Source organism: Vicia villosa, linkage group LG5, assembly GCF_029867415.1.
Source record: "Vicia villosa cultivar HV-30 ecotype Madison, WI linkage group LG5, Vvil1.0, whole genome shotgun sequence".
NCBI lineage: Eukaryota > Viridiplantae > Streptophyta > Magnoliopsida > Fabales > Fabaceae > Vicia > Vicia villosa.
In genome coordinates, this window is record NC_081184.1 from 130,006,525 (window position 1) to 130,033,207 (window position 26,683).

Here is a 26,683-nt window from a genome sequence, read left to right on the forward strand (position 1 = left end):
CCATGAAACTCATCACATGGTAACCCGAGGATCCCTCAAAGAGGTGGTGGATATCTAACAATAGGTAAGGATCTTTGGGACAAGCGGCATTCAGATCTGTGAAGTCCGTGCATATTCACCATTTTTTTTGTTAGCCTTTTGTACCAGGACCACATTGGCCAGCCAGGTGGGGTACTTCGTCTCCGTGATGAACCCACACTGGATAATTTTTCTACTTCTTCATCAAGCATTTCCTCGTCAACGTTCCACTTCTTTCGTGCCACTGTCCTGGCAGATGGATGGATGGCAAGGCGATGGCTCACGACTTTGGTGTCTATCCCAGGCATGTCTATGGGGGCTTAGGCAAAAAGATTGATGTTTGCTTTAAGTCAATGTACTAGTTCCCGCTCCTCCCCTAAAGACAAGAAGGTGCCTATCTTTGTGACTTGGTGGATCCTATTTCAATTTCCTTCAGGTTTTCTATGAGCGTCAATTGCTCGGCCTCTGCGACCAATCTGGGATCCTAACCCTCAAAGTCAATATTTTGAACTTCGAAAGAAAGAGTATCAACAAGTGAGAGCTTTTCTATGGCTGGCTCCAGGCTGCTCAGATAACACTCGCGAGCTGCTTGATCATCACCTCGGATGGTACCCAGTCAGCCATCTAGGAGCGGATATTTCAAGGTTAAATATTGGGTGGACACAACTTCTGATAGGGCGTTGATGATCAGGCGCCCGATGATGATGTTGTAATGTGACACAACATCCACGATGAGGTACCTGACGTTGATGGTTTTGGCGTTAGCTCCCTCGCCGCAGGTGGTTTTCAGGGCTACGTAGCCCGTTATTTGTATACGTTCCTCCGATCATCCTGTTAGGGATCCTGTGAAACTCTGTATATCGTCCAGATGGAGTTGTAGCTTTTGGAAAGTATCCTAGATCAAGATATCGGTTGAGCTTCCTAGGTTTATCAGGATGCGCCTGATATCCCAGTTGTTGTGATGGGCATCAATGACTAAGGGATCATAGTTGTAAGGGTTGATGCCCAGGGAATCTTCTTCGGAGAAAACAATGCCTGTCTCGGTTGCGCATATAGTGTTCTTAGGAAAACCAGCGGATGTGATGTTCGTAACGAGCACTTGCATTACGTATCTTTGTTGAGCAGCCTTGAAGAGGCCCTTCAAGGAGATACTTAAGGCGATGGTGCATGTTGTGTGATGTGGGATGTATTACCTCGAATTCAATTAAATAATTAATTGAATTAAGCTGCATTTTATTTTATTAATTGAGTATTTTATATGTTTTTAGTTAATTATTTTGTTGAAGAATACATGTTATGTGAATTATATGATTTTTGGGGTTTATTGGGATTAGTGGATTTTTATTTGATTTAAATAGCAGAATATTGATTAATCAAATAGAAAATAAATGAAATAGAGAGTTTTGAGTGGAAATTAAAGTTTAAGAAATATATGGGGGAGTGGTGAAAATAGAGAAAGTTAAGGATAAACTGTAGAATTAGTAGAAACAATATTAGCTTAAATAAATAGTGAGGGGAGCCAAAATATTATAATACGTAGAAATTTGGAAGAGTTAGAGAAAAGAGGCAAGAAGAAATAGAAGACCAAGTGCTTAAGAGAGAACGAGATCACCATAGCTAGAGCTTGAGTATTTCTGAAAATTCAGGTAAGGGGGAGAAATTACTTGAATATTGGGTGTATTCCGTGAAGGGGTAGAGAGGGATCCTCCACCTCCTCTAGGATGTTTTCTCTATTGATAGGCTTTATGAGTTTGTGTATGATTATTATTAATTCATGATAATTATGATGTTTGATGTGATAATTTGTATTTGGTATGTTGCTAAATTTTATGCATATTGATTGTATGTGAATCTGAATTGTATGTACACCATTGTTGTGAATTTGGTGCCTTGAACATAACCTTAATTCCACGATTGATTGATGATTATTTGATGTTGGGTCAATATAATTTGTGTTGGTTGTTGTATAAATGTTATATAATTATCGTATGTCAAATTCTGAGCATTTGCCTTTTTACGGAATCAAAATCAGACCTCTAGAAGTGCTCCAATGGGGGGAAATCGCAAAAAAAAATCAAAACATAATATTTTGGCCCTGGAAGCCGCTACGGACCATAGCAGCTGCTACGGGTGGTCATACATGCCCTTGGGTTTAGTACCAGACATGTCATTGAGTTTTGTTTTGGGCGTAACTTGAGTTCCATGAATCCATTTGAGGCACAGTTCGAAGCGTTGGAAAGCTAACACAGATGACTATTCTATTTATTGTCCCCAGATGTTGAATGTGTACTTTATTGATGGGATTATGTTGTGTTACTTGTTGTGTAACACTATTTGATGGTTAGTGACGATGAAATCATTTGTTATTGTTGTGATTGAATGAATTAATGATTACCCCATGAGGAAGGATGTTGATATTGATGTTGAGATGATTATTGATAATGAAATCATGATTGTTGTATTGTCTATGCTCCTTTGGGTACAAACGACTAGGTTAAGGAGTAACTACTTAAGTTAGAAGAAAATTTTGAGGCTTCCTTAGTAACGTTATCATTCGGGTTTTTAGTGGAGTCACTCTGATATGTAACATTGGGGACAAACTATTCTAGTTTTCTTTTTATATGTTTTATGTCATTTTGGAGTTGTTAAACTAACTTTGTTATTTTGCGATTAATGAGACCTTTATGTCAAAACTTATTTGTTTTTCCAGTGTGTAATTGAAAATATATTGGATTGGTTATTCTATGGTTGTTGAATATATGACACTCTAATTGTTTAAGTTATTTATTAAATTAACTTATTTTATGTCGAGTCGAAAATTAGGGTGTTACTTGAGACCATGTCAATCATCTTTTGAAAATGAGGATGAAAGGGTATGAGTTAAAGACGTGACCCATGTTAGTTTTATCGGGGCCCCACGGTGGGCGCTACTGTACTGTCCAAAAGAGTACAACTGAGTGCGTGTTCTCCCTGCAAGGGCGGGAAGACTCGGGTGCCCTAGTAGTTATAATGCACGTTTGAGGGTGAGGGCTATCTCACGGCGGTGAGTATCCTTGTACTTTTATTTTTGAGGTTGTTTAGGGGACCAACTTATGTGAGGTGAGAGGCCCTACTCTTGACCGGAACAGCTAGGTCGCAGGCTGGCAATTAGGATGATGTTGTTAGGTTTACTCAAAGCATAATGCTCTCCGAGTGGATTTTGAATGTGTGTAAGTATGTGTTACTTTAGAGTTGTGCTTTTCTCCTTTAAGGTATTTATAGGAATTCCATATTCCTTGGGATATCGTGGAAAAGGTCGTCGCCCACCTAGTGAAAATGCACACAGTTGAATTACTGTTTCTAAGGGATATATGAGTCAGTAACTATCTTGACTTTCCCACTATCCAAGAGACATCTTATCCCAATTTCCTCCCCAGAGGCGAGGAAAACGCATGGGCGAGGCGGTACCTCCTTTCAGGCGACCTCGCATCGTCGCCCTTTCCTAGGGCGGCCCCAAGTTGTCGTCTTACGCAAGGTTATTTGCGGATATTACACTACAAATTTCGTGCTTAATCATCATTACTCACTAACATAAAGCCTTGTGAGATTATGTATGTCTAAAAGTCACAAAAAGTTCAAAAATCAAAGAATTTGTATTTTTTTGGGAAGTTGTTACGACTTGTGTCATGGGACACAACCAGCCCGTGTCAGCCCCGACATATTTATATTGGTGCAACTTCAAGGGCCAACACGGCCTATGTCAGGGGATACAACAAGGTCGTATTGGCCATGTGAATTTTGTATGGCAAGAGTTTATTTTCACGTGATATTTTTCGCTCCAATTTGGTCTGTTACCCTCTTATTACATGAAAACATAAAAGGAAGAAAAATGCACATAAAATTGAACTAAAATGATAAAAACACACATGAAAATAGAAAGAAAATAAACAAGCAATACTATGAAATTACCGCTTTCAATCTTCTATGATCATTGATCATCATTAGGATAGTTCTCGTGTTTTAAGAAGATTTTGGAATGACTGTAACTCTTTCAGAATTGTCAAGACCAATATTGTCGGTCCGAAACAATATTTAATATTAGTTTTTTATATTCCAAATAAATTGATTAATTAATAAAAGTATTTCAAAATGGTGATAATAAATTTACATGATATATTTATAGACAAACAAATTACTTGTAAGAGAATTTTAAATTTATGGACAAGAGAGTTACATACACAAATCTTGTTATAACTTATAACAACCAGCATTGGGATCGTGTGATTGGCGTGAAGTAGAGACAGTATTACAGCGAATCAAAGCACATCAAGAGTATCAGTCCTTCCTATTCGCGCGCTTCATTCATCTTTCAAAATCTCACATCCATCCAACGGTTCAGATCTAGTCTTCCACAACTTCCTCCACCTATATAACCACCCTACCCTGCATTCCCTTCTTCCTCGCTCCCATTCTTCTTCATCATCTTCTTCATCGCAATCACATCACACAAATCATCACTTTGTTCTTCTCTCTCCCCTTTCTAATTGCACAACAATGTCGACGGAGAAGGAGCGAGAGACTCAGGTTTACATGGCCAAGCTTTCTGAACAGGCAGAGAGATACGAAGGTTTCAATTTTCTTCCTTCATTTCCATATTCCTTTAATCTTTTCTCGCATTGTTTATGGATTGTGCGTGATTTGGATTTCTTTCAATTGAAATTATGATCGCAATGTTTAGTTATACCTATATAAGAAATCAAATTGAAAATCACGTAGATTAATTATGTTAAGATTTCATCTAATTGATTTGCTATATAGAATGCTTAGATTTGAGTCACTTTCTATACATGTAAATTAAGTTACATTGCAAGTTAGAACTCTTTGTTTGGTTGATTCTTAGGCTTTATTTGGATAGATGGAATCTGATGGAATGAAGTGGTATTCCATTGTCTAGACCACTTAAAATCCGATGGAGCATAGTGGTATGGATTCTACGTCATTCTATCACTAACCACCATATTTCTTCCCCTCTGATTTGAGCGGAAAGAAGAATTTATCTTTTTCCGTCATAAAATTTCTAAATCATTAAATGAAATCTTCATTCACTCTCCTCCATTCCACTTAGTTTATTTTATGATGATATCCAAATATAGTTTTTCAAACCAATTTAGCATTGCATCCAATTGTTTTTGAGACAAATAGAATATTTTGTTCATAATGGTTGATTCTACGTCATCGTAAAACATTTTGATTTTAATTTCAAAATTGATTCTATTTCTTCCTAGATTGATCTTTATGAATGTTTGAATTTGAATATATCTAAACATAATATAAACAAGTGTTACATAATTGCATTGTACACCATATCACACTCAGATAGGCCGATAATGAGTTGTATCCTATGAAGCACATATATCGGAAACACACATGACACAAACATCGGAAGCACACCCGACATAGACACTCTAATAATTTTAGAAAATGAATAAATTAAACATAATGACAACTGTCGGTGTCTGTTTTGGACACGGACACACTTTTTCAGAGGTGTTGGTGCTACATAGGTTGTACATACCGGAGGAATTGTTTCTAGCAGTAGTTTCCCACAGTACATCGAATCAAAGTTCAAATCTGGCTGAGATATGCGTCTACATTTAGTGTCTGACAAATGATAATGAGTTATTATATATGTAGGGTGCAACTTTGTGGTGTTAATATAAAAGTTTCAAACTAATGAAAGTTGTTATATGTTGATATCTCTCTCTCTAATCCTTCAAACTTATTTATGATGCAGAAATGGTTGAGTGCATGAAGACCGTAGCAAAGCTTGATGTTGAGTTAACTGTGGAAGAGAGGAACCTCCTGTCAGTGGGATATAAAAATGTCATTGGTGCACGGAGAGCCTCTTGGCGCATTATGTCTTCAATTGAACAAAAAGAGGAGTCTAAGGGAAATGAGAACAATGTGAAACTGATCAAGAGTTATTGCCAAAAGGTTGAGGAGGAACTATCCAAAATTTGCAGTGACATTCTCACCATTATTGACCAGCATCTGATTCCTTCTTCAACCACAGGAGAAGCTACTGTGTTCTACTATAAGATGTGAGTCATGTTGCCTTACTTGTGCCGTTTTCTTTGTTAATTTAATGATTATCTACTATTGAAATTCTGTTTCTGATAAGGATTAAATTTCCATATTACTTCTTTTGGTGGTTCTCTATTTGATTTCCTTAAGCTTGTTGGATTAGGAAAGGTGACTATTATCGATATCTTGCTGAGTTCAAGTCCGATCAAGATAGGAAGGAGGCAGCTGAGCATTCACTGAAGGCCTATGAGGTTGGTATATATATGATATTTCCCTCATTTCACCACTAATTTTTTCGTGTTTATCTCTATATGCGGTGCTGTTGTTTTAATGTACAAAATGTTTAAATAATTGTTAGGCTGCTTCAGCCACTGCAAGCACAGATCTTCCATCAACACATCCAATCCGTCTTGGACTTGCACTCAACTTCTCTGTCTTCTACTATGAGATAATGAACTCTCCTGAAAGGCAAGTTACTTATACTCTTTATAGATATTTAGGCTCGAATGCGCTATCTTTCATAGTGTGTTTGGCTCATGAGTTCGTATGTTGTTCAGAAATTCACTTCTAAAAACATGAGGGTTTCTTAGTAGCGCCTCATTGCAATACTAAAAGTAGGCCTGTGCGAGCCAAATGGCCGTTTAGAGTTTACATGACATTGTTACTCATTAAGTATTGGTCCATTTGTCACTAATGTGACAAACAAATTTCTTTAAGAGTGATCATCCTCGTGTTATTTTGTTGGCCTTGAATATAAATGTCTACAATAAGAGAAGACATCTAGATTTAACTCAAAAAACATCACAGAAACATATGTGCTTCTTACGCTATCATTATCTGCATACGTTCAATGAACTGCATTTGTTGCTAACGCTCCTTGAAATGTGAATACTGAAACATACAGGGCCTGTCATTTGGCTAAACAAGCTTTTGATGAGGCAATAGCGGATTTAGATACCTTGAGTGAAGAGTCATACAAGGACAGTACTTTGATCATGCAGTTGTTAAGAGACAACCTTACTCTTTGGACCTCCGATTTACCTGAGGATGGAGGTAAGATAATGATTCGGATCTAATATGCATTTCGGCTGTGCCCTGCTAGCATTGTTTTGTGACTTCTTAGTCCATATGTCTATGTACTAAAAAAAACTATATGAAACAGACCAGTTTATAATTCAAACAATGACTATTCCCACCTGAATTTCACATCTCTTTTTTAATTTGTCATGTTAGATGCTATCTTAATGAATTAAAGATATATTGTTGATGATTTTAAACATAAGGGACTAATTTGGCATGAAAAAAAAGATAAACGATCAATTTAAAACTGTAAATAAAATTAAAAGATCTCTGAATTAGTTTCCTATGTAAGGATATGTAATAGCATATGAATCCTTAAGCGACTGCTGTTATAGTAAAAATATGCTTAAGTGTTCAAAGTTTATGTAGCATGATATAGAATCCACCAAAATTGAGTTAAGCAACTATATTGTTGTGTTTAAATAATGAATGCTCTCACGCAGGTGACGAGTTCAAATCAGAAGACGCCAAACTCATTGAACCTGAGGTATGTGTATGATTCATAATTAGATTTGTTACTAATTTTGATTTTTTTTGCTGATAACTATACTATGGATATTGGCTAATAAGTTAACTCAAATAAGGTTTATCTTAAAAGTAGAATGCTAACAAGTGTCCTTAGTACATTGTTTAAAGAACTAGAAATAAGTTTGTATAAAAAAGTGATATACTTAGAAGTTAGAACTTTAACAAAAGTAACACCTTCTAAAACAAAATTTCATTTTCTAGATTTCTTAATCAATGCTTACACATCTTATATTATTTTTATTTGTATTTACAGCACTGATATAGCACGTTGATCCTGGACGCATATAATGGCCATGCTGCAAAGAGGGCATTTTTCAGCTTATCTTGCAGTTCATCTCGAACGTACTTCATAGTTACTGCTGTGTTCATTTTACATCCAACAAATACTATATAGTTCGATATGTGGCTCCCCTTCTTTGTTATAATTATCGATTTTTTCCTTATTGTTTTGATATGATTCAAGTAGTCATTTGAAGTAATGGATGATAATTTACAAATACTTAAATGTATCTCTCTTTTTTCTTTGTTGATTAATTTGAAACGATTATCTAAATTGTTTTAGACATATGTTTTAAGGTTGCGGATAAAATGAACCATCAAATGAATAGTTTAAGGTGGACCATTAATAACAACTATTAGTTTTAATAGTTTACTTCAAGAAAAAACATATTTAATTAGGGGTTTAACAATTAGTATACATATACTATTTTTAAAAATATATAGATAATATACATATAAACGTATAAACATAATAAATCTACTAGATAAACATACTACATAAATAAAAATTTCAAAAATTTCATAATGTGTACTTGAATTAAATGGATAATTTTACTGTAAATTTTAAAACTTTACTCCAAAATCTTGCTCCTCTATATGAATTAGTTGGTACATGAAACACAAAAAAAAAAAAAAAAACTTATATTATAAATAAAATTTGAAAATAAAATAAATATATAACTGAATCATTTAATAAAATTACCTGAAACTTTATCAGGTTGGAATTGAGAAAATGGAATGATTTTAGTTGTTGTTGAGAGAAAAAGAGAAAAAAAATGATAAGAGATAGAGTAGAAACGGTTGATTTTGAAAATGGAAGAGGAATGAAATTATATTAAGTTGTTTACTGGGTGGGAGCGGTTGGGGCTGGGTGGCGTGTCATTAATATTTGGATAAAAGGCGATGGGGCTTCCATCGCAAACGTAACGGTAATAATGTACCGGTAAGGATGAGATTAATGTTGTCTACAAGGCATAGGGGTACCCCTCACAATTTTTACTTTGTCATTTTTGTCTGGGGTGATCCCTGACAAATTTCTGCTTTATTTGACCATTGAAATAACATTTTAGCGCCATTTTCGTTTGTCAAAGATATCTCTCGCAATGATTTTTTCAAAAAAAAAATTCTTTTTTATTTGCGAGAGGGGTAACCCAACTCTATAAATATTTTTTTTTAAAAAATTTGTGCATTGTTGTGAGGGACTTTACTCCAAACAATTTTTTTTTTAATCTTACCATATTCCACTTGCACAAGAATATTTATTCTTCGAGAATTTCTTTGGCCACCTCCCAACCTTCTAGTCCACTTCTGGTGAAAAACCCAAACTACCCCTGACTTCGGAAATGCATTTCCGAAATGCAAGAAAAAGGTGTTTTCGGAGATGCATCTCCGAAAGCGCCTTTTTTTTTGAAAAAATTGTCTTATTTCGGGAGTTCATTTCCGAAAACAGCATTTCGGAAATGAACTTCCGAAATAATGCGCGTTTTGCAGATTAAGCAAAACAACCCCCCTCCCCCAAATCATTTACCCTAATCTTCTTTCAAACTCAAACCCTCTTCAAAAATTCTGCAAAAGCAAGTGTGAAGTATCAGAGGTTGCCAAACTCTTCTTCCAAACTCAACCAAACTCATCTCAAACACTAATTGGTAAGTTTATCATTTTTTTTCAATTTTTAGATCCATTATACATTACTATATTAGGGTGTTTAGAAACTGAAAAAATCACATTAAGATAGGTTGGTACTGATATTAGGTTGTTTAGTAGGCATAAAAGTAGTTTTGGTTTAGGTTTTTGGGGTCTGCCATTGGAGGTTGCAGAGAAGTTCTGCGCAGGGGTGTTTCGGAAGTTCATTTCCGAAAACACCTCCATTCCCAGTTTCGGAAATGAACTTCCGAATTGTATCAGAAGTGCATTTTTTTATTTTTTTTTCTTTTGTCTCACATATTAATCGATTTCAATTGTTTACAGGAACATGTCAGGCAACCAACCAGCACGCATCAGACAGGGTAGGGAGACCCAGACTGCGTCGGCTAAACGCGAGCGGGCGGCGACGCAACTGGCGTCGACATAGGGACGGGGGCAGGGTCGGGGACGACGTGTGCGAGTTCCCGTGGATATGGTAGAAGGTACATCTACTTCAAGATCTAGGAGTCGGCTGGCTCGGGTATCTTCTTCCCGCCAGCGAGAGGAGGAGGAGGAGGAGGTGGCGGCAGTGCCTTACCACGAGCCGGAGGGGGTACCGGATGTTGATCCTCCAGCTGGGGAGGAGGATGAGGAGGAGGACAGCTATCCGGGAGGGCCCTTTGACACTTCCGTGCTGATTAACTACCACGATCACGTCGCTCGGCGTATCTGGGAGGGAGAGGTATTTTTTATAATTTAACCGTTTATAATTTAGACGTTTATTCAATATTTTCTTAACGGTCTATTTAACATATGCTTTTGTTTGTTTTTTTTTAACAGGAGAGAGAGCCGTTGAAAATGGTGAACCACGCCCGCAAGATTTTCAGTCTGTTTAAACCAGTAGCTGAGTGGTTTAACGACGCGGTTCGAGGTTCAGGGCTTAGCGGGCTCTGCATGACGGGGTACACCACCATCAGCACCGGCATGCAGGGGGCATTTGTGGAGCGCTGGCACAAGGAGACGTCTTCTTTCCACTTGCCGGTGGGGGAGATGACGATCACCTTGCATGACGTGCAGTGTCTTCTCCACCTGCCCATCAGGGGGCCGCTGTTGACCCACTCCCGGATCCAGAGGGTCGAGGTCAGTCACTGGATGGCGCTCTATTTGGGTATGGAGCCCGAAGTTGCTGACTTCGAGTGCATCACGACATCTGGGCCTCATGTCCGGTTCACCACACTGAGCCGCTATTTCGAGCACCACCTGGACGCGGCGGCCGATGCCGAGCAGGCGGGTGACGAGCTATTCACACAGTACCACCGCGGCTGCGTTCTCCGGTGCTGGTACATGCATGTGGTAGGCGCTGCTTGCTTTGTGGACAAGAGTGCAAGGTATGTCGACGTGACCTACCTCCGCTACTTCATGGACCTGGATACCGTTCACCAGTGGAACTGGGGGGCAGCTACTCTGGCATACCTCTACCAGAAGCTGAATGAGGTCTCCAACTGGAGGACGAGGCAGTTGGTCGGATCCTGCACACTACTTACGGTACGTTTCATTTTAATTGTTTCGTATTTATTTATGTTTCGTATTTATTTTTAATACATTATCGTGTTTCTGTTTCGAGGCTGGATCATCTCCTACTTCTCCCGCATCCACGGCTTTCACATCGATCCTGCGTACGTGGACGCCATGCCCAGGGCCACCAGATACGTTCTCCAGAGGGGGAACGATGCGGTGGGACCATACCGTGGATACCTGGACCGCACGATGCACGACGATGTCACCTGGAGGCCGTTCAGCGACTACGCTCAGATTGTCCCCTTTGACGGCATTGCTCTATATTCAGGCTGGCTGGCATGTGGGACCGGCATCATGGTCTGATATCTCCCTGAGCGGTGCATGGGTCAGTTCAGATTCGTGCAGCGGATACCCAGGTCACCCTTTGAGGCTGCTCCCGACACTGTGACCCGAGTGCAGCTCACTGCCATATGAGAGGATTGGGAGCGTCATGTGGTACCGGAGGAGTACCGTCGCACTCGGGTCACCCAGGACTGGCACAGTGAGGAGGGATACGTCACATGGTTCTACCGGGTGTCACATCCTCTTCTGAGACCCGACGTTCCCGGTGCTCCTAGGCCAGCACACGAGGAGATCCTGGAGAACCAGCAGGCCAAGGATGACCACGCCATTGATCTCATGCCGATCTGCCAGCGGATAGAGATGCTTGGGCGGGACGCGTTGGATCGAGGTGTCGTTCAGCAGGGCGGTCCAGAGGCAGTCGCCGTGATGGAGATGATCGTCACTGATGCGGGCCGTGCGGCGACATACAGGCGTCAGAGGAGGTCCCAGGACACCCAGTAGTGGTCGGGTTTATTTATTTTTTGTTTTCGGATTGTATCTTTAGCACATTATTATTATTATTATTATTATTTGGATTTGGTTGAGCTTGTATATATTTCTTTTTTTTATCATATTAGTATTTTCACCTTTATATGTCGTTTATTTTATTTCCCGGTTTCTTTTAATTAAAAATACGAAACTGTTAAGAAAAACATTAAAAAAAAATCTCTGTTTCTGCATAATTCGGAAGTGCATTTCCGAAACCCCTCAAAATCTGAACAAAGGTGTTTTCGGAAGTTCATCTCCGAAAACACCCCCATGAGGTGTTTTCGGAAGTTCATCTCCGAACACACCCCCATGAGGTGTTTTCGGAGATGCACTTTCGAATTGTGGAAATTTTTTTAAAAAAATCAAAGCTTCGAAAGTTCATTTCCGAAGCAGGGGTAATTTGAGTTTTTCGCTGGGGTGACTCCATAGGAAGGTGGCTAAAGAAATTTTCTTATTCTTCTTCCCTCTTTCCAACTTTTTAATTGCCGTTCTCTCAAATTTGCAAACCTCCGAAGCATCATATTGTTATACGTACAAAGTTGAAAGTAAATTAATTTTTAAATCCTTTTATGTGTCAAAAGAAAAAAATCCCTTTACATGGCCTTTTTCTTTTTATTAGTGGCACTGTTGGCTTCTATTTTGATAACTTTTCTTTTATTATTTAGTTCTAGTTGGTTTTCTAATGGATATAATTAGAAATGTATGAAAAACTGTTGAATCAAATCTAACTGTTGAACCAAATTAAATTGAGGTTAAAATAATTTAACCATTATAATTAGTTAGTAAATTGAATTATGTCATATAAATAGATCTAGAACCGAACTAAATGACAAATAAACAGAATAGAAACTAGAAATAAAAAATATTAAAATTTAGTTTAAAAACTTTTATTAAAAAAATTATAACTGTTTGATTCTTTAATATATTATTATGTTTGAAATTTCGAACATGTATCAAAGCAATGAATCATGCTAGATATAGTGATGGTGGACCAAATTCATAATGATAATATAAAGAATGTTTTGGATGTATTTAATTTAACACTGAAGTTGAATCATGCATTGATATTAATATAAGGTTTATTCGGGCACTCTAGCAATCACATAGAATTATGTGTGAAAATGTTTAGTTATTTTTTAATTTAACAAATCATTCTTTTAAATATTTGCTCTACTTCACCGGCGAAACATATAAGTATTGTTTTATCTTATACATGACCATATTTTATAGGTAGAGAGAACGAAATGAAACAGAGTGCAAATAAGGAAAACTTTTATATTGGAATCCGTAGAGAATTCTTTAAATTCCCTTAGGATTTTTGAAAAACTCAGCACGTTTATGTGATGTGCCACTAACGTTTAAGGTCTAAAGAATAAATCATCATTGCTTACATTAGATGAAAGTAAGCACAACCACAAGGTGATTGATTGACATCCCCAACTAACTTTTTTTAGTTAGTCAGGGGACAACTGGCAACTGAATCATCCTTTGAAGGTTAAAATAAACAACCGCCTTCAGTTGAGGGACCCACCCTCTAAATACAGTCGCCTTCAGCTGAGGGACTCGTCCTCTAAATACACTTGCCTTCTACTGAGGGACTCACCCTCTAAACGTAGTCGCCTTCAACTGAGGGACTGGTACCAAGCTGAGGGACTCGCCCTCTAAATATAGTCGCCTTCAACTGAGAGACTCACTCCTAGTCGAGGGACTCGCCCTTGAAATATAGTCGCCTTTAGCTAAGAAACTCGCCCCTAGCTGAGAGACTCACCTTGTAAGCATGATCACCGACTAAGGGACTCCTTAATATGGTGAAGGGCACGCTTTGAATGAAAAAGGAGTTTAAAAACACATCATCATTAGAAAAGTCCTCGTGTTTTCGGGACTATGTAGTGTTATATTTATGGAAGCCCTAAACTAGGGCACCCTTATCCAAGAATCGTATCGCCTAGGCGATGACTGAGAGACTCGTCCAGCAGTACCAATGGTGTGTAAAGGACCTTAGTCAAGAAAGAGGGAGTCTCCACTAACTCCTGAAAGATAGGTGGTCAATAACATCCCATGACTAGAAAGGAGCGGTTATCGCTATGCAAGGCTTCCTCAAAGGGGAGAGTGACAAATCATTCTTTACACCATAAAAGCTTAGTGCTTACCAAGGTCACAACAAACTATTGACCGTATTCCATACGCTTGTTCTCAAGCACCACCGATCATCGATAGAGCCTCTCATCTCACGTGAGTAAGACTCCTAAACTACCTCAAAACACCATCATACATGGTTTTTCGCCGTCATGAGCTAACCTTAATCACCATACAGTATTTTAAGCCTACTAAAGCATCTGAGTCTCCATGTACTTGCAAGGAGACACACCTATATTTTTTTATCAATACAAAACTATATTAAATATATCTCTTATTTAGTTGAAAAAGAAGGAGAGAGAAATATCAACTTAATATAAATCTCATACATTTTATGTTTCATCTCTAAAACGGGAAGATCTAGGGAAGAAAAGTCTTATTTTTCATTTCCTTTACTACCCTTATTGTTGTCATGTTAGACCATTTACAATGGTTGTAAAACTCAACACCCACTTTTTCAACTCCCAACACTCCACATCATTTTCTCTTTCTTCCACCTAATAACTCAACACCCATTCAACTTTTACCCTCTCCAATGGTTTTTCACTCAACACCCTACCCACCACTTTTTATTTTCTTATTCTTATTTAAATTTTATTTTTATTTTTATGATTACATAAAATTACAATTATCGATTAAAATTAAATTAAAATAATAAATACTTAATAATTTATTTTTTAATTTTTTGTAATAAAAACAAAATTTATTTAAATAAATGGATACGATACAAATCATCTTAAATTAATTTAAAATACAACACACAATTAACGTAATTAGTACGTTACAAATAATTTAAAATGCAATACAACACACAAGTAACGTAATTAGTACGATACAAATAATTTAAAATGCAATACAACACACAAATAATTCAATCACGGAACATTCCAAACTTTGTCCATATGTGCTTCACTAGATCGGCTTGCAATTCTTGATGAACATTTGGATCACGGAACTCTGATCTAGCACGCACATGATTTACAAAAGTGGGTAACACCTCGGTCGAGTATGGTTGTGGTGCACTAGATCCACTTTCCCCAGATTGCTCAAAATCGGTCCAACGTTGAGAATATGAATCTCGTTCATCCTCAACAATCATATTATGTAATATGATGCATGACCTCATGATGATACCCAAATCAGCTATGTCCCACAAGCGAGCTGGTTCACGGATGATTTTAAATCGAGCCTGGAGCACTCCAAATGCACGTTCGATGTCCTTCCGACATCCCTCCTGAAATTTTGCAAATAATTTATCGGGTTCACTTTGAGGAAGTCTAATCGATTTGACGAAAGTTGGATAAGAAGGGTAGATACCATCAGCTAGATAGTATGCCATATTATATGGACGTTGATTCACAAAGAAATTCACACTTGGAGCCTTTCCCTGTTCCACGTCATCAAACACTGGTGACCGGTCTAGAACGTTTATATCGTTCAACGTTCCCGGACATCCAAAAAAGGCATGCCAGATCCATAGGTCATGAGATGCAACTGCTTCAAGAATAACTGTGGTGGTTCCCTTATCCCCTCTAGTAATTTATTGTATAAAGTTAATTATCAGATAAGGAATAGATTCGACAATAATTAAAGCAAACACTACACTGGCATATTGAAACAACAATAATTAAAGCAAACACTACACTGACATATAGATTCGACAATAATTAAAGCAAACACTACACTGACATATAGAAACAACAAAAATTAAAGCAAACACTACACTGACATATTGAAACAACAATAATTAAAGCAAACACTACACTGACATATTGAAACAACAATAATTAAAGCAAACACTACACTAACAAATACTTCATTGAAATTAATTATCAAACAGTTCTGCCTCCAACTTTTTCAACAGCTGGTTCTTCCGGTCATCTAGATGCTCTTCGGAAGTTAGCTTTAGATACATCTTCATTTTCTTGGTTTTAGTCTTTTCCAAGGCTATATTGTTAGCCTGCTGTTGCATCAAGGCTATGTTGTCCAATCGTTCAAGCTCTTCCGTCTTGAATTCTTTGTATTCAGCCCATTCTTTGTCCACCACCTCCGAGGCATATTCCTTGCTTTTCTTTTTACCCTTTTTTTTAGCTGCCTCCCTTCCTATAGGACGAACACTGGATTCTACAGTGTTTGAGCCACATGCATCACTCTCGCGAGATCTCTTAGATCCACTACTTCCTGAGCCAATATTTCCTCCTACTTGACTAACATAACGTGGTTGATCACGGAGAGCGTGTCATTCTTCCATTAAAGTGAATCTAACATTCTTCCCACATGCATATAATTCCTGCGCTTTTGCCAAAACATCATTCTCCGACCAACCACTTCCTTGCATACGCTTAGCGCCATCATAAGCGCCAATCCATTTACCCAACACTTTGTTCATATAATTAAAACGGTTTCGGCATGCAAGTCCATCACGTGGAGGATCGAATGAGCAATGCTCATTACAATACTCAGCAATTTTACCCCAATATGTTTCACCTTTCTGGTTTCTCCCGACAACACTGCTTGTTCCAAATTTAATCCACCCACTAATTAGCACCAAATTTTGTTCAGTGTTCCATGCTGGTTGCTGAGTTTTCCTGCTCTTAGGAGTTGAATCCTCTGAATTTGGAGCGATTCATTAGAAACTATCATGCCACCAATAGTTAGTTGAGTTGAAAACTCGGGAAATTCAGGTACACCACCACTTGGAAAATTTGCATTCGCCATTGTCACATAACCATTAAACGGGGGTGTTTGAGATGGATTTCTCGGCATAGATCCATAATATGGTTGAAAGTTTGGAACAGAGGATGACTGGTTGAAATTTGGTGGAAAACCAAAACTAGGTATGTTTTGAGGATGTTGGTTGGAAAATTGATTTGGATTTTGATAATAGTTGGGATTTTGATAATTGTTGGGATTTTGAAAATTGTTGGGATTTTGGTTAAATGGAAAATTAGCAGAATTTTGAGTGTTAAAATGATTATTGGGATCCATTTCACTAAAAAAAAGACACTTAACTTAAAAAAAAACACTAATAGAAAGATAATAATAGAGAAAGATTGTGAAAAACTTGGTTTTTTTTTTCTGTGTCCAAATCAAATGAACCAAGTCTCTATTTATAGAGAAAAAAATCATGAATTTTGGTATAAAAAAAAAAAATTAATTTGCAACGAAATAATTGAGTTCAAAGTATTAAATGGATAAAAATCTGGCCAGCCAATCAAGACCAGCCACGTGGCTGCACTTATCACCTTTCCCTTTCTCTCTCCGCGTGCATGATCTAGCCCACTCTCACTCCAGCGCGTGGCCCACACGCGCCAGCTTTGGTCCATTCAGGCGCTGCCACGTCAGCCTCTGGGACAGTTTACTTGGTGTTGAGTTTTCTCAACATCTCTCTCCTCCAACACACACTCAACACCACTTTACACACACCATTGCACATCATTTTCCCATGTTGACTTCAATTCAACTCACCATTGCACTTGGTCTTAGTATGACTAGTTGTTGTGGATTGATGCATTGCACCATCTTTACTTCACACAAAACTTCAAACTTGAAAAACTTTAGGTGGGTGTTGCTGGACACAATGATTCTTGTCCACAATGTCACAAAGCTTCAAACTATTACAAGAAGTTTCACTTTTTTTTTTGGTATAAAATTTACGTTCTATTTTACTAATTAATTTTTAAATTTAATTTATTAATAATTACCTATCGGTTTTTACAATATTAATTTACTACAAATATTTTCTTGTTTCATTCATAAATAATATATAGGATCTATTAAAAATAAACAGTAGAAATAATTGTGTAAGTAATTGAAATAAAATTAAAAAATAAAATTAATAAAATTAAAAATATTATAAATCATATAAGTATTTTAATAAGAGTTTAATGAAAATACATTGTCAATGTAAAAAGAATTTGCACTATCATCCTGTCATATAATATAAATTATTATATAATTTTCACTTCAATTTAACAGAGACGGTGTAAAACTATTTTAATGTTGCTATTTTTTTATTATAAATTTAAAAATAATATTAAATAGTATGAAACTTGATGTGTTTGTTTCAAGGTTCCAAATTATATTTTTTGAAATAATATTTTGAGGATTATTGTTTAAAGGATTATTATTCTCACTTTGTTTGGTTTACATTAAGATTTTCTAAGAATAATTGTAAATTTGTTTAATTTAAAATAAATTAAATAAATGTTATTTGTAGTGGAAAGTTATAGTTGGTTGAATTTATTCTCATGGGAATGTTTTATTTCCACCCTTTAAGCCTTGGAATAAAAATAAAAGAATCATGTGTAAATAAAATTTCTTAGAATAAAAAATTCATTGAGATAATTTTTTTAAACTTAATCAAACATAAAAATATTGAATTTCTATAGGCCTATTCCTAAAAATATTTTTTTTAACCTTGAAACAAACACAGCCTAATGTAAAATTATATATTTGTCTCAAGTTAACTGGTGGGTCAACAAATCAACTCGCTATTATATAACACTTTTCTTTTCTCTTTTTAAAATTAATTAATATTTCAAATTTACTTTATTTTCTCACTTATTCACTTTTTTTTTATCTATTTCATCTTTTGTAAACCAAACTCATCCTTAACTGGATTTGTGTTTGTTTTCATTTTCTTTAAATAAAATACAAAGGAAAACTATTCATCTAATGAATCGATTATGGATGGAAATTTCTTTACCCACCTTCCTATGGGGTCACCTCCAGCGAAAACTACAGTTTACCCCTGCTTCGGAAATGCATTTCCGAAGTAATTTTTTTTTAATTTTCTCAGACTTCGGAAATGCATCTCCGAAAACACCAAAATGGGGGTGTTTTCGGAGATACACTTCCGAAAACACTTTTTTTTCAGATTTTAGTGTAATTCGGAAGTGCATTTCTGAATTATGCAGAACTCTATTTTTTTTATGCTTTTTCTAATAGTCCCGTACGAAATATATACAAAACGGAAAAGCCGAACAAAACAAACCACATATCAACGTAATATACTAATATAATAAATAAAATTCAAATAATATATACAGACCGAGTCATAGTGTGCGAAATATATAATCCAAATACAAAAAAAATAAACTCGGACCCCTACTGGGTATGCCTAACCCTCTCTCCCTAGGACCTCCTCTGCCGCCTGTATGCCGCCGCACGGCCCGCATCAGTGACGATCCTCTCCATCTCGGCAACTGCCTCTGGACCGCCCTGATCAACGATAACTCGATCCAACGCGTCCCGCCCAAGCATCTCTATCCGCTGGCAGATCGGCAGGAGATCAATGGCGTGGTCATCCTCGGCCTGCTGGTTCTCCAGGATCTCCTCGTGTGCTGGCCTAGGAGCGCCGGGAGCGTCGGGTCTCATCAGAGGATGTGACACCCGATAGAACCATGTGACATATCCCTCCATACTGTGTCAGTCCTGGGTGACCCGAATGCGACGATACTTCTCCGGGACCACATGACGCTCCCAATCCGCAAATATGCCAGTGAGCTGCACTCGGGTCACTGTGTCGGGAGCAGCCTCAAAAGGTGACCTGAGTATCATCTGCACAAATCCAAACTGCCGCATGCACCGCTCAGGGAGATACCGCACCATGGTGTTGGTCCCGCATGCCAACTAACCCGAATATAACGAGATGCTTTCAAAGGGGACAACATCAGTGTAGTCGTTGAATGGCCTCCAACAGATGACATCGTGCATCGTGCGGTCGAGGTACCCACGGTATGCGTCCTCATACTCAGGATCAACGCAGAAGTCGTGGATGCGGGGGAAGTAGGAGATGATTCAGCTCTGAAACACAAACACGATAATGTATTAAAAATAAATACGAAACAAAAATAAATGTGAAACAATTAAAATGAAACGTATCGTAAGTAGTGTGCAGGATCCAGTCAACTACCTAGTACTCCAGTTGGAGGCCTCATTCAGCTTCTGGTATAGGTATGCCAGAACAGCTGACCCCCAGTTCCACTGGTGAACGGTAGTCAAGTCCATGAAATAGCGGAGGTAGGTCACGTCGACGTTGTAGCACCCCAATTTTTGCCCCATACGTTTCATTCATACGGACATATCGCATATTTTATTTTGCACGCGTTCGTTGTTCGATCATTACATCTCGTCTTATTGTATCGTATTTTACTAATTTTATTGCTTCATAAACATTTGCATCATTTAAGGCATTAACATAATTTGCATCTCATTCAAGAAAATTTAAAGAAAAATATATGCATACATTCACTTTGCATTCACAAAACATTTGGTCATGTTACTAACCTTTGATTTATGATTTTAATTTTAGAATTCAATTTAATTTTAGAATTCAATTTAATTTGAATTTTGGAATTAAAATTATTAAATCATTTGCACATATATTTTATTCTTGTATTTTTGTATTATTCTATTTCTTTTTGTTTTGTAGAAATGAATAATAAAGAGATTCATGTTGGTCCAAAGTTGATTTAAGCTTCTAAAGCCCATTTTTATTTTTGGTCCAAGTTTAAAAACCATAACAAAAATTGAGACCCCACATGAAATTTTCCATCGGTTTCTTCAGCAAATATTTTCACCAAGTTCCCACTTTTTGTTTTTCACTACATGACAAATTTGACAAAAATCTGCAGCTAGCACACAATATGGTACCCGATTTTTTTTCACCATGTCTCCACTCTCTATTCCACTACTCTGCAAATTCCATTCCACTACAACAAACTTGTACTAAAATCAGAATTTGTCCCCTTTGATCTTATCCTCAATTCTCATACAATTCTCCCTTATGCCCTCACTCTCACTCACCTATATATACACTCATTCAGAATCAAGCAGGAAGAAAAAAATCAGTGAAAACTCTACACAAATATCTCCAGAAATCTTCCTCCAAGCCAAAAACCATAACAAAGCCTTTCACCAACTTCTTCATACCACCCTTCAACATACCATTCAATACCTCTGTTACCTTCCATAAACCTTCACCATTCATAACCCACTCTCTGAACAAACCAAATAACACATCACTCGACACTCACCCAGCAACATCCAAACTGCAAACCTTCATCAACAACAACTCACAACACAAAACAGAACCTCTTCTCAAATAACCCACACAAATCCGAAATAGATCCTCACCATCAATTCACCAAGAGTTATCACAACAACACTCACTCCGAATCGAATAGACTTCTATTCGTAGAGCTTCAGCACCTCACGCATCAACTTCAAACGACTATCTTTGCAGCAAATCCACGGCAATCCCTCGCCTCACTCAACAATACACACGCATAGAAAGCCACCATCAACACCAGAAGATCCATAACAAGAAGAAGCAGAACCACAAATAAATCAGAGTAACATACCTTGTTTTTACGTTCACCTTCATTTAATTTATGTTATCTGCATACCATGTAATTGTAACCAACGATTCAATCATAGTAGAAACTGGGACTTTAGGGTTTTTGTGGGATAATGGTATAAATGCTTGATTTTGTTTGGTTCGTGTTTTGACCGGAATCGAGAGGTAGAGATTAACAGAGATTCGTGAGGGATCGATGAGCATCATAAGATCGAGAGAGGCGAGATTGGCTTTCTTGAATGTTGTTGTTGTTTTTATGTAATCACAGAGCGGAACAGGTAACCGCGAGAGATGCGAGATTGAGAGAGTTTACATGTTCTATTTGTGTCTGAGTTCGAGAGAGACGCGAGCTGAGAGTCTGAGAAAGACGCGAGTGAGAGCTGGGAGTGATTCCCTTTTCTTTTCTTTCCATTTCGTAAAAATCAGAATAGAGAGGCGTTTTTGCCTCTAGGTTTTTTTAACCCGATCCGTGATAAAGAAGGGTACTGGATCCCATAACCCGCTCCAGATCCGGCCCAATCTTTTGTTTTGGTTACTACAGTTTTTTAATCTTTGGGTCATACCTCCAAATATGGAGTACACCCTCACCTGGCCCAAATAGTTTTCTCATCTTTATTTATTTATTTTTTTTTCTTTTCTCAAACTTTATTTAAAACACCAAAAAGTTTGTTTTAGGTTTATGTTTCTTCTTTCATTAAAAATTAATATCTTCACATTAAAAAAGCTAAAAAATATCTTCTTTATATGTATGTTTAGAATTTATCAACAATATTTTAAAATGATACAAAAATAGCTTTTTAATTGAATCGAGTTTTGAGATTTAATGGAAAGAAGAGTTTGTACGTACCTATACAAATTGTTCTTAAACATTTAGGCGATGGCCGTTAAGCCTTTGTTTGGATGTTTAGACTCCATTAAAGACCCTTTCAAACTCGATTTAATTCACCTTTTTTTACAAAAAAAAAACGCTTTTCTTTTAACATTCAAATCATTTTATCTATAATGGAAAGAAGAGTTTGTACGTACCTATACAAATTGTTCTTAAACATTTAGGCGATGGCCGTTAAGCCTTTGTTTGGATGTTTAGACTCCATTAAAGACCCTTTCAAACTCGATTTAATTCACCTTTTTTTACAAAAAAAAAACGCTTTTCTTTTAACATTCAAATCATTTTATCTATAATGGAAAGAAGAGTTTGTACGTACTTGTACAATTTGTTCTTTAAACATTTAGGCGATGGCCGTTAAGCCTTTGTTTGGATGTTTAAACTCCATTAAAGACTTTATAAAAAAATCAATTCAACAAACACTCTTTCAAGTATCTTAAGCGATGGCCGTTAAGCTTTTGTTTAAATACTTGGATCCAATTAAATGTCTTTCAACTCATCAAATCATCTTCATCACCTACGAGGAGGTTGTACGTACTTGTACAATTTTCTCTTTCAAACATTTGGGCGATGGCCGTTAAGCTTTTGTTTAAATGTTTGATTTCTCTTAACAAACAAACTTTCAATTCATTCACACCCTTTTACATTATAAAACACTTTTTTTCATAAAACGAGACACTTATTCAATTTCAATACGAACATACTTCCACATGTGAAGATCTAACATCTTCCACTCGAATGCGATGATGGCCAAAATCATGTCTTATCTTGATTTAGTTATCCATTCTTGTAGTGATATCATATCCATGTGCGCGTAGTATTTCCATTTGAAAGCGATCGAGTACCTCTCGCTAAAATCAATCAACAAACAAATTCGGCGTTTTAGCCCGAACTACGATTGCTCTGACTTTCCCATTGCACTAGGGAATACGTAGGCACAAGATACAAATGTCTTGGCGAGCACAATTATAAAAAATCTTTTTTGTTTCTTCATTCTTTCCAACCTAATAAATAACGCAAGTAGATATAAGCTAACAATAAATCATAAGATTAACTAAATGGGTCCCATCGAGTACGATGGGGGTGAGGGGTGCTAATACCTTCCCCTTGCTTAACCGATTCCCGAACCCTAATTTGGTTGCGATGACCATCTTATCCGTTTTCTTTTAATCCGTGGGTTTTATCGATATTTCCCCATTCCTCTTTGGAACAAATAAAGTTCGGTGGCGACTCTGTTGTACTTCGAATGCGTGAAAACGCGTCGAGTCACATTTTTACCGCTACAGAAAGTGGCGACTCTGCTGGGGACAATTTAAGAGAGTCAACCCTAGTTTAGTTTTTATTGTGATATTGTTAGCTTTATTTATTTTCTTTTTTTATTTCCTTTATTATTTGATTTCTTATTGTATGGTTGGAATATTTTGATTATTGGCACTTTATGGACAAAGCTCTACACCCGAGCTCAAGAAACACATAAGATAAGATGGTGGGTTAGTATTAAACTTGCTTGACGTAGTGTCAAGTGGGAGATACTAATACCCCGCCTAGAGTAGGTCCTTTGAGAGGATGTCTTTGGTTGAGTAAGTTATTTACTCGAGCGATGATGTTATCAATTTGGATCGTTAACTCTAGGGACCTTTAGAAAAACCCTTAAACCATGACTTTTAGGAAATGGTGGTTTCGCACCCAACTTGCGTAACGTAACTATTACCGTGGGTGTTATACCCCAAAATTTGCCCACATCTTTTTTTAAGAAAACTTCAATCTGAAAATTAAGAGTTTCATATAAACATGGATTTTTATTTCAAATATCCTAAACATATGAAGTGCTTAAATTTCAGAATTTCTCTTACACAGTAACTTGGCTAACAGTGGAATTTATTCTTACGCAAACGCCAAATGCTGTTCATTACACCACAAATACTATTTATTTATTTTACAGATAAATAGTACTAACACAGTTCATGCAGGGTTAAATCTTTTTTGCAGGCGCAAAAGCAGAAACTCAACACTGCACAAAAATCAGGTACGCTTAACTGCCTCCTATACAGACAGTCCCTAATCAGGGTTTTTCTTGTTTTAACAGGAGCAGCAAGTTTTGAGAGCTCAAATGGATTTCATATACATCCATACATCTCAAAGTACCATCATACAAATTTTCAAACTTCAAATCACTCAGACGCACCGTCAGCAGCTCAAACAGTCAACAGACGACCCGTTTGACCAAAAAAGTCAACTGACAGTCAAAAATGAAATTTTTTGCCAAAGTCCATATTTTGTCAAAGGATTCAACATTTGATCATTGGATGATCACAATTCATCAAGGAAAGATCAAAAATCAACAAAACCCTAAGATTCAAAATTAGGGTTTTTGCCTGAAAAGTCAACTCAACTTTGACTGATCATAACTCTCTCATCCTTCATCCAAAAAATGTCAACCAAAGCTCATTTTGAAGGAAATTCAATTATCTTTCAAATGCAATTGATCCCATGGTCATTGCATTCACCATTTGAAAAATATGGCCAAAGACATTACAGGTCATTTTCAAAGTCAACAAAAAGACACTTTTTTCAAAAGGACACACAAGGAGAACCAAAAATCATTTTGACATGAGACCAAAGACATTGGTTAGAGGACTCTTTGAGGTTTCCAAAAAGTGCAAGATCTCCTTCATATGACAAAAATTGAAGGATTTACACCTTGTTGAAGTTGGCTAAATTTTGGGAAAATGCATGAAATCAACATTGCTCAAAAATGTTTTTTTTCCAAATGAGTCCAAGTTTTTGTGGTCCAAACATCTTTGCCATGTTACTATGGGCCTCCCACGACCAAGACAAAGCCCACATCTATATTATCCATTTTTTGACATAATTTTATCTTATTTTAAGATTAAAATTAAAGGAAATTGCATGGATAATTGATGGCTTGATCTCCAAGTATGACACACCTCCAAAGTCTTCATTTTTCTGCAGAAAATTGATGCCCAAGGCAAGAGCATTGAATGGAGTCAAGGATTGGTCAAAAATTCAAGGTTTTTAATATTTTAAAAACCAAACTTTCAACAAAGGCAACAAGGCTTCTTGCTTCACTTCCAAGCAGCCTTTGGGCTATAAAAGAAGCATCATACTTCAGCAAAAAAGGAGGAGACACGAAATATAGCAAGAGCATAGCCAAGAAACCTCTAAAATTTCTCAAAATTCTCCAAACTTTGTAACTTTCGAATTATATATTTCAGCCACTATCAATACAAACCAATTGCTCTAATCATCTCCTGGCACTTAATATAGTAAGTTGGAAGCAATAACCATGGCTATATACTCATAGAAATCGTGTTTCAAAAATAACATATTCATGCATATTATCAACTTGTGATATCTAAACTATAAGCTTATTTAAACACAATCTAATGCCTTTGCCATCCATTTGAGATCATATGGGGTAGATCTAACGTTTAACATGTGAGTTTAAAGCCCTGAATCGTGGGGTGCCATGGTTGAAGCTCAAAGCTTCAACCTCTTCGTGTTCATACTTAACGTGGTCAAATGAGAAAACTAACCTCACCATTGGACTCAGGAGGTCATCTTTAGTAGATCTGGGCCCTTGTGGTTTTTATTTTCATGCGTTTTTGTAGGTTTCAAAAATCCAGAAATTCGAAGGTGGAATCCGCAGGTAAAATCGCAGGTAAGTCCGCAGCTAAATCCGCAGGAAATAGGTTGAAGATGATGAATAGTGATGAGGACTCTTTGACCACACGCGTGGCAAGTCCTTCTCTTCCTATTCGCCAGTCAACCGCACGTGGGTCCCACGCTGGACTCTCAAAGTCAGCATAATTCCATGTTATCCCTCTAGCCACGTGCATCATGTTCCATTCAATCTGGGCCATAGATCCTCATTAAAAACGAATCCAACGCACCATAACACACAACCACACCATGCACCTTCATCTGACTTCCACACCAGATTAGTATCCTTTTTAATTTTCTATTTTATTTTATTTTTATTTGCAAAAATAATTAAAAATAGTTAAAAAATCCCAAAAAATTCACAAAAAATATTTTAAACTTCTAAAATAATATATTATTTCCTGAAATAAAAATATTTTATTTTTCTTCAAAATTTCAATATTTTACATAATTAATTAGTATGTATTTGTATATTTGCTTATTAATTATTTTAATTAGTCAAAAAATCATAAAAAAAATTGTTCTTTGTGTTAAATATTGTTTATATATCATAAACTAATTTTGTACATATTTAGGATAATTTTCTCTTTAAGTTTTAATTATTTGTGTAATTATTTGCATAATTATGTTTTGAT

At 36.8% G+C, this 26,683-nt stretch overlaps 1 protein-coding gene and 1 pseudogene across 1 annotated transcript; one reads left to right on the forward strand and one right to left on the reverse strand.

Moving 5' to 3' along the window:
* The first annotated feature begins 4,263 nt into the window (after window positions 1-4,263).
* Window positions 4,264-8,223, forward strand: LOC131607333 (14-3-3 protein 7-like). Its single transcript, XM_058879348.1, has 7 exons — window positions 4,264-4,624; window positions 5,792-6,098; window positions 6,245-6,332; window positions 6,440-6,549; window positions 6,986-7,134; window positions 7,605-7,648; window positions 7,943-8,223. The coding sequence occupies exons 1-7, from the start codon at window positions 4,552-4,554 to the stop codon at window positions 7,946-7,948; spliced, it is 777 nt and encodes a 258-aa protein (XP_058735331.1). The 5' UTR covers window positions 4,264-4,551; the 3' UTR covers window positions 7,949-8,223.
* Window positions 8,224-14,986: 6,763 nt separating this feature from the next.
* LOC131605438 (uncharacterized) lies at window positions 14,987-17,386 on the reverse strand (annotated as a pseudogene).
* Window positions 17,387-26,683: the final 9,297 nt, after the last annotated feature.

Excerpts from the sequence above, each read along its gene's own strand:
- LOC131607333 (XM_058879348.1), top strand. The coding sequence starts at position 4,552 with ATGTCGACGGAGAAGGAGCGAGAGACTCAGGTTTACATGGCCAAGCTT. Across the intron at positions 4,625-5,791 it reads ACAGGCAGAGAGATACGAAG|AAATGGTTGAGTGCATGAAG; the intron begins GTTTCAATTTTC and ends TTTATGATGCAG. Across the intron at positions 6,550-6,985 it reads ATAATGAACTCTCCTGAAAG|GGCCTGTCATTTGGCTAAAC; the intron begins GCAAGTTACTTA and ends TGAAACATACAG.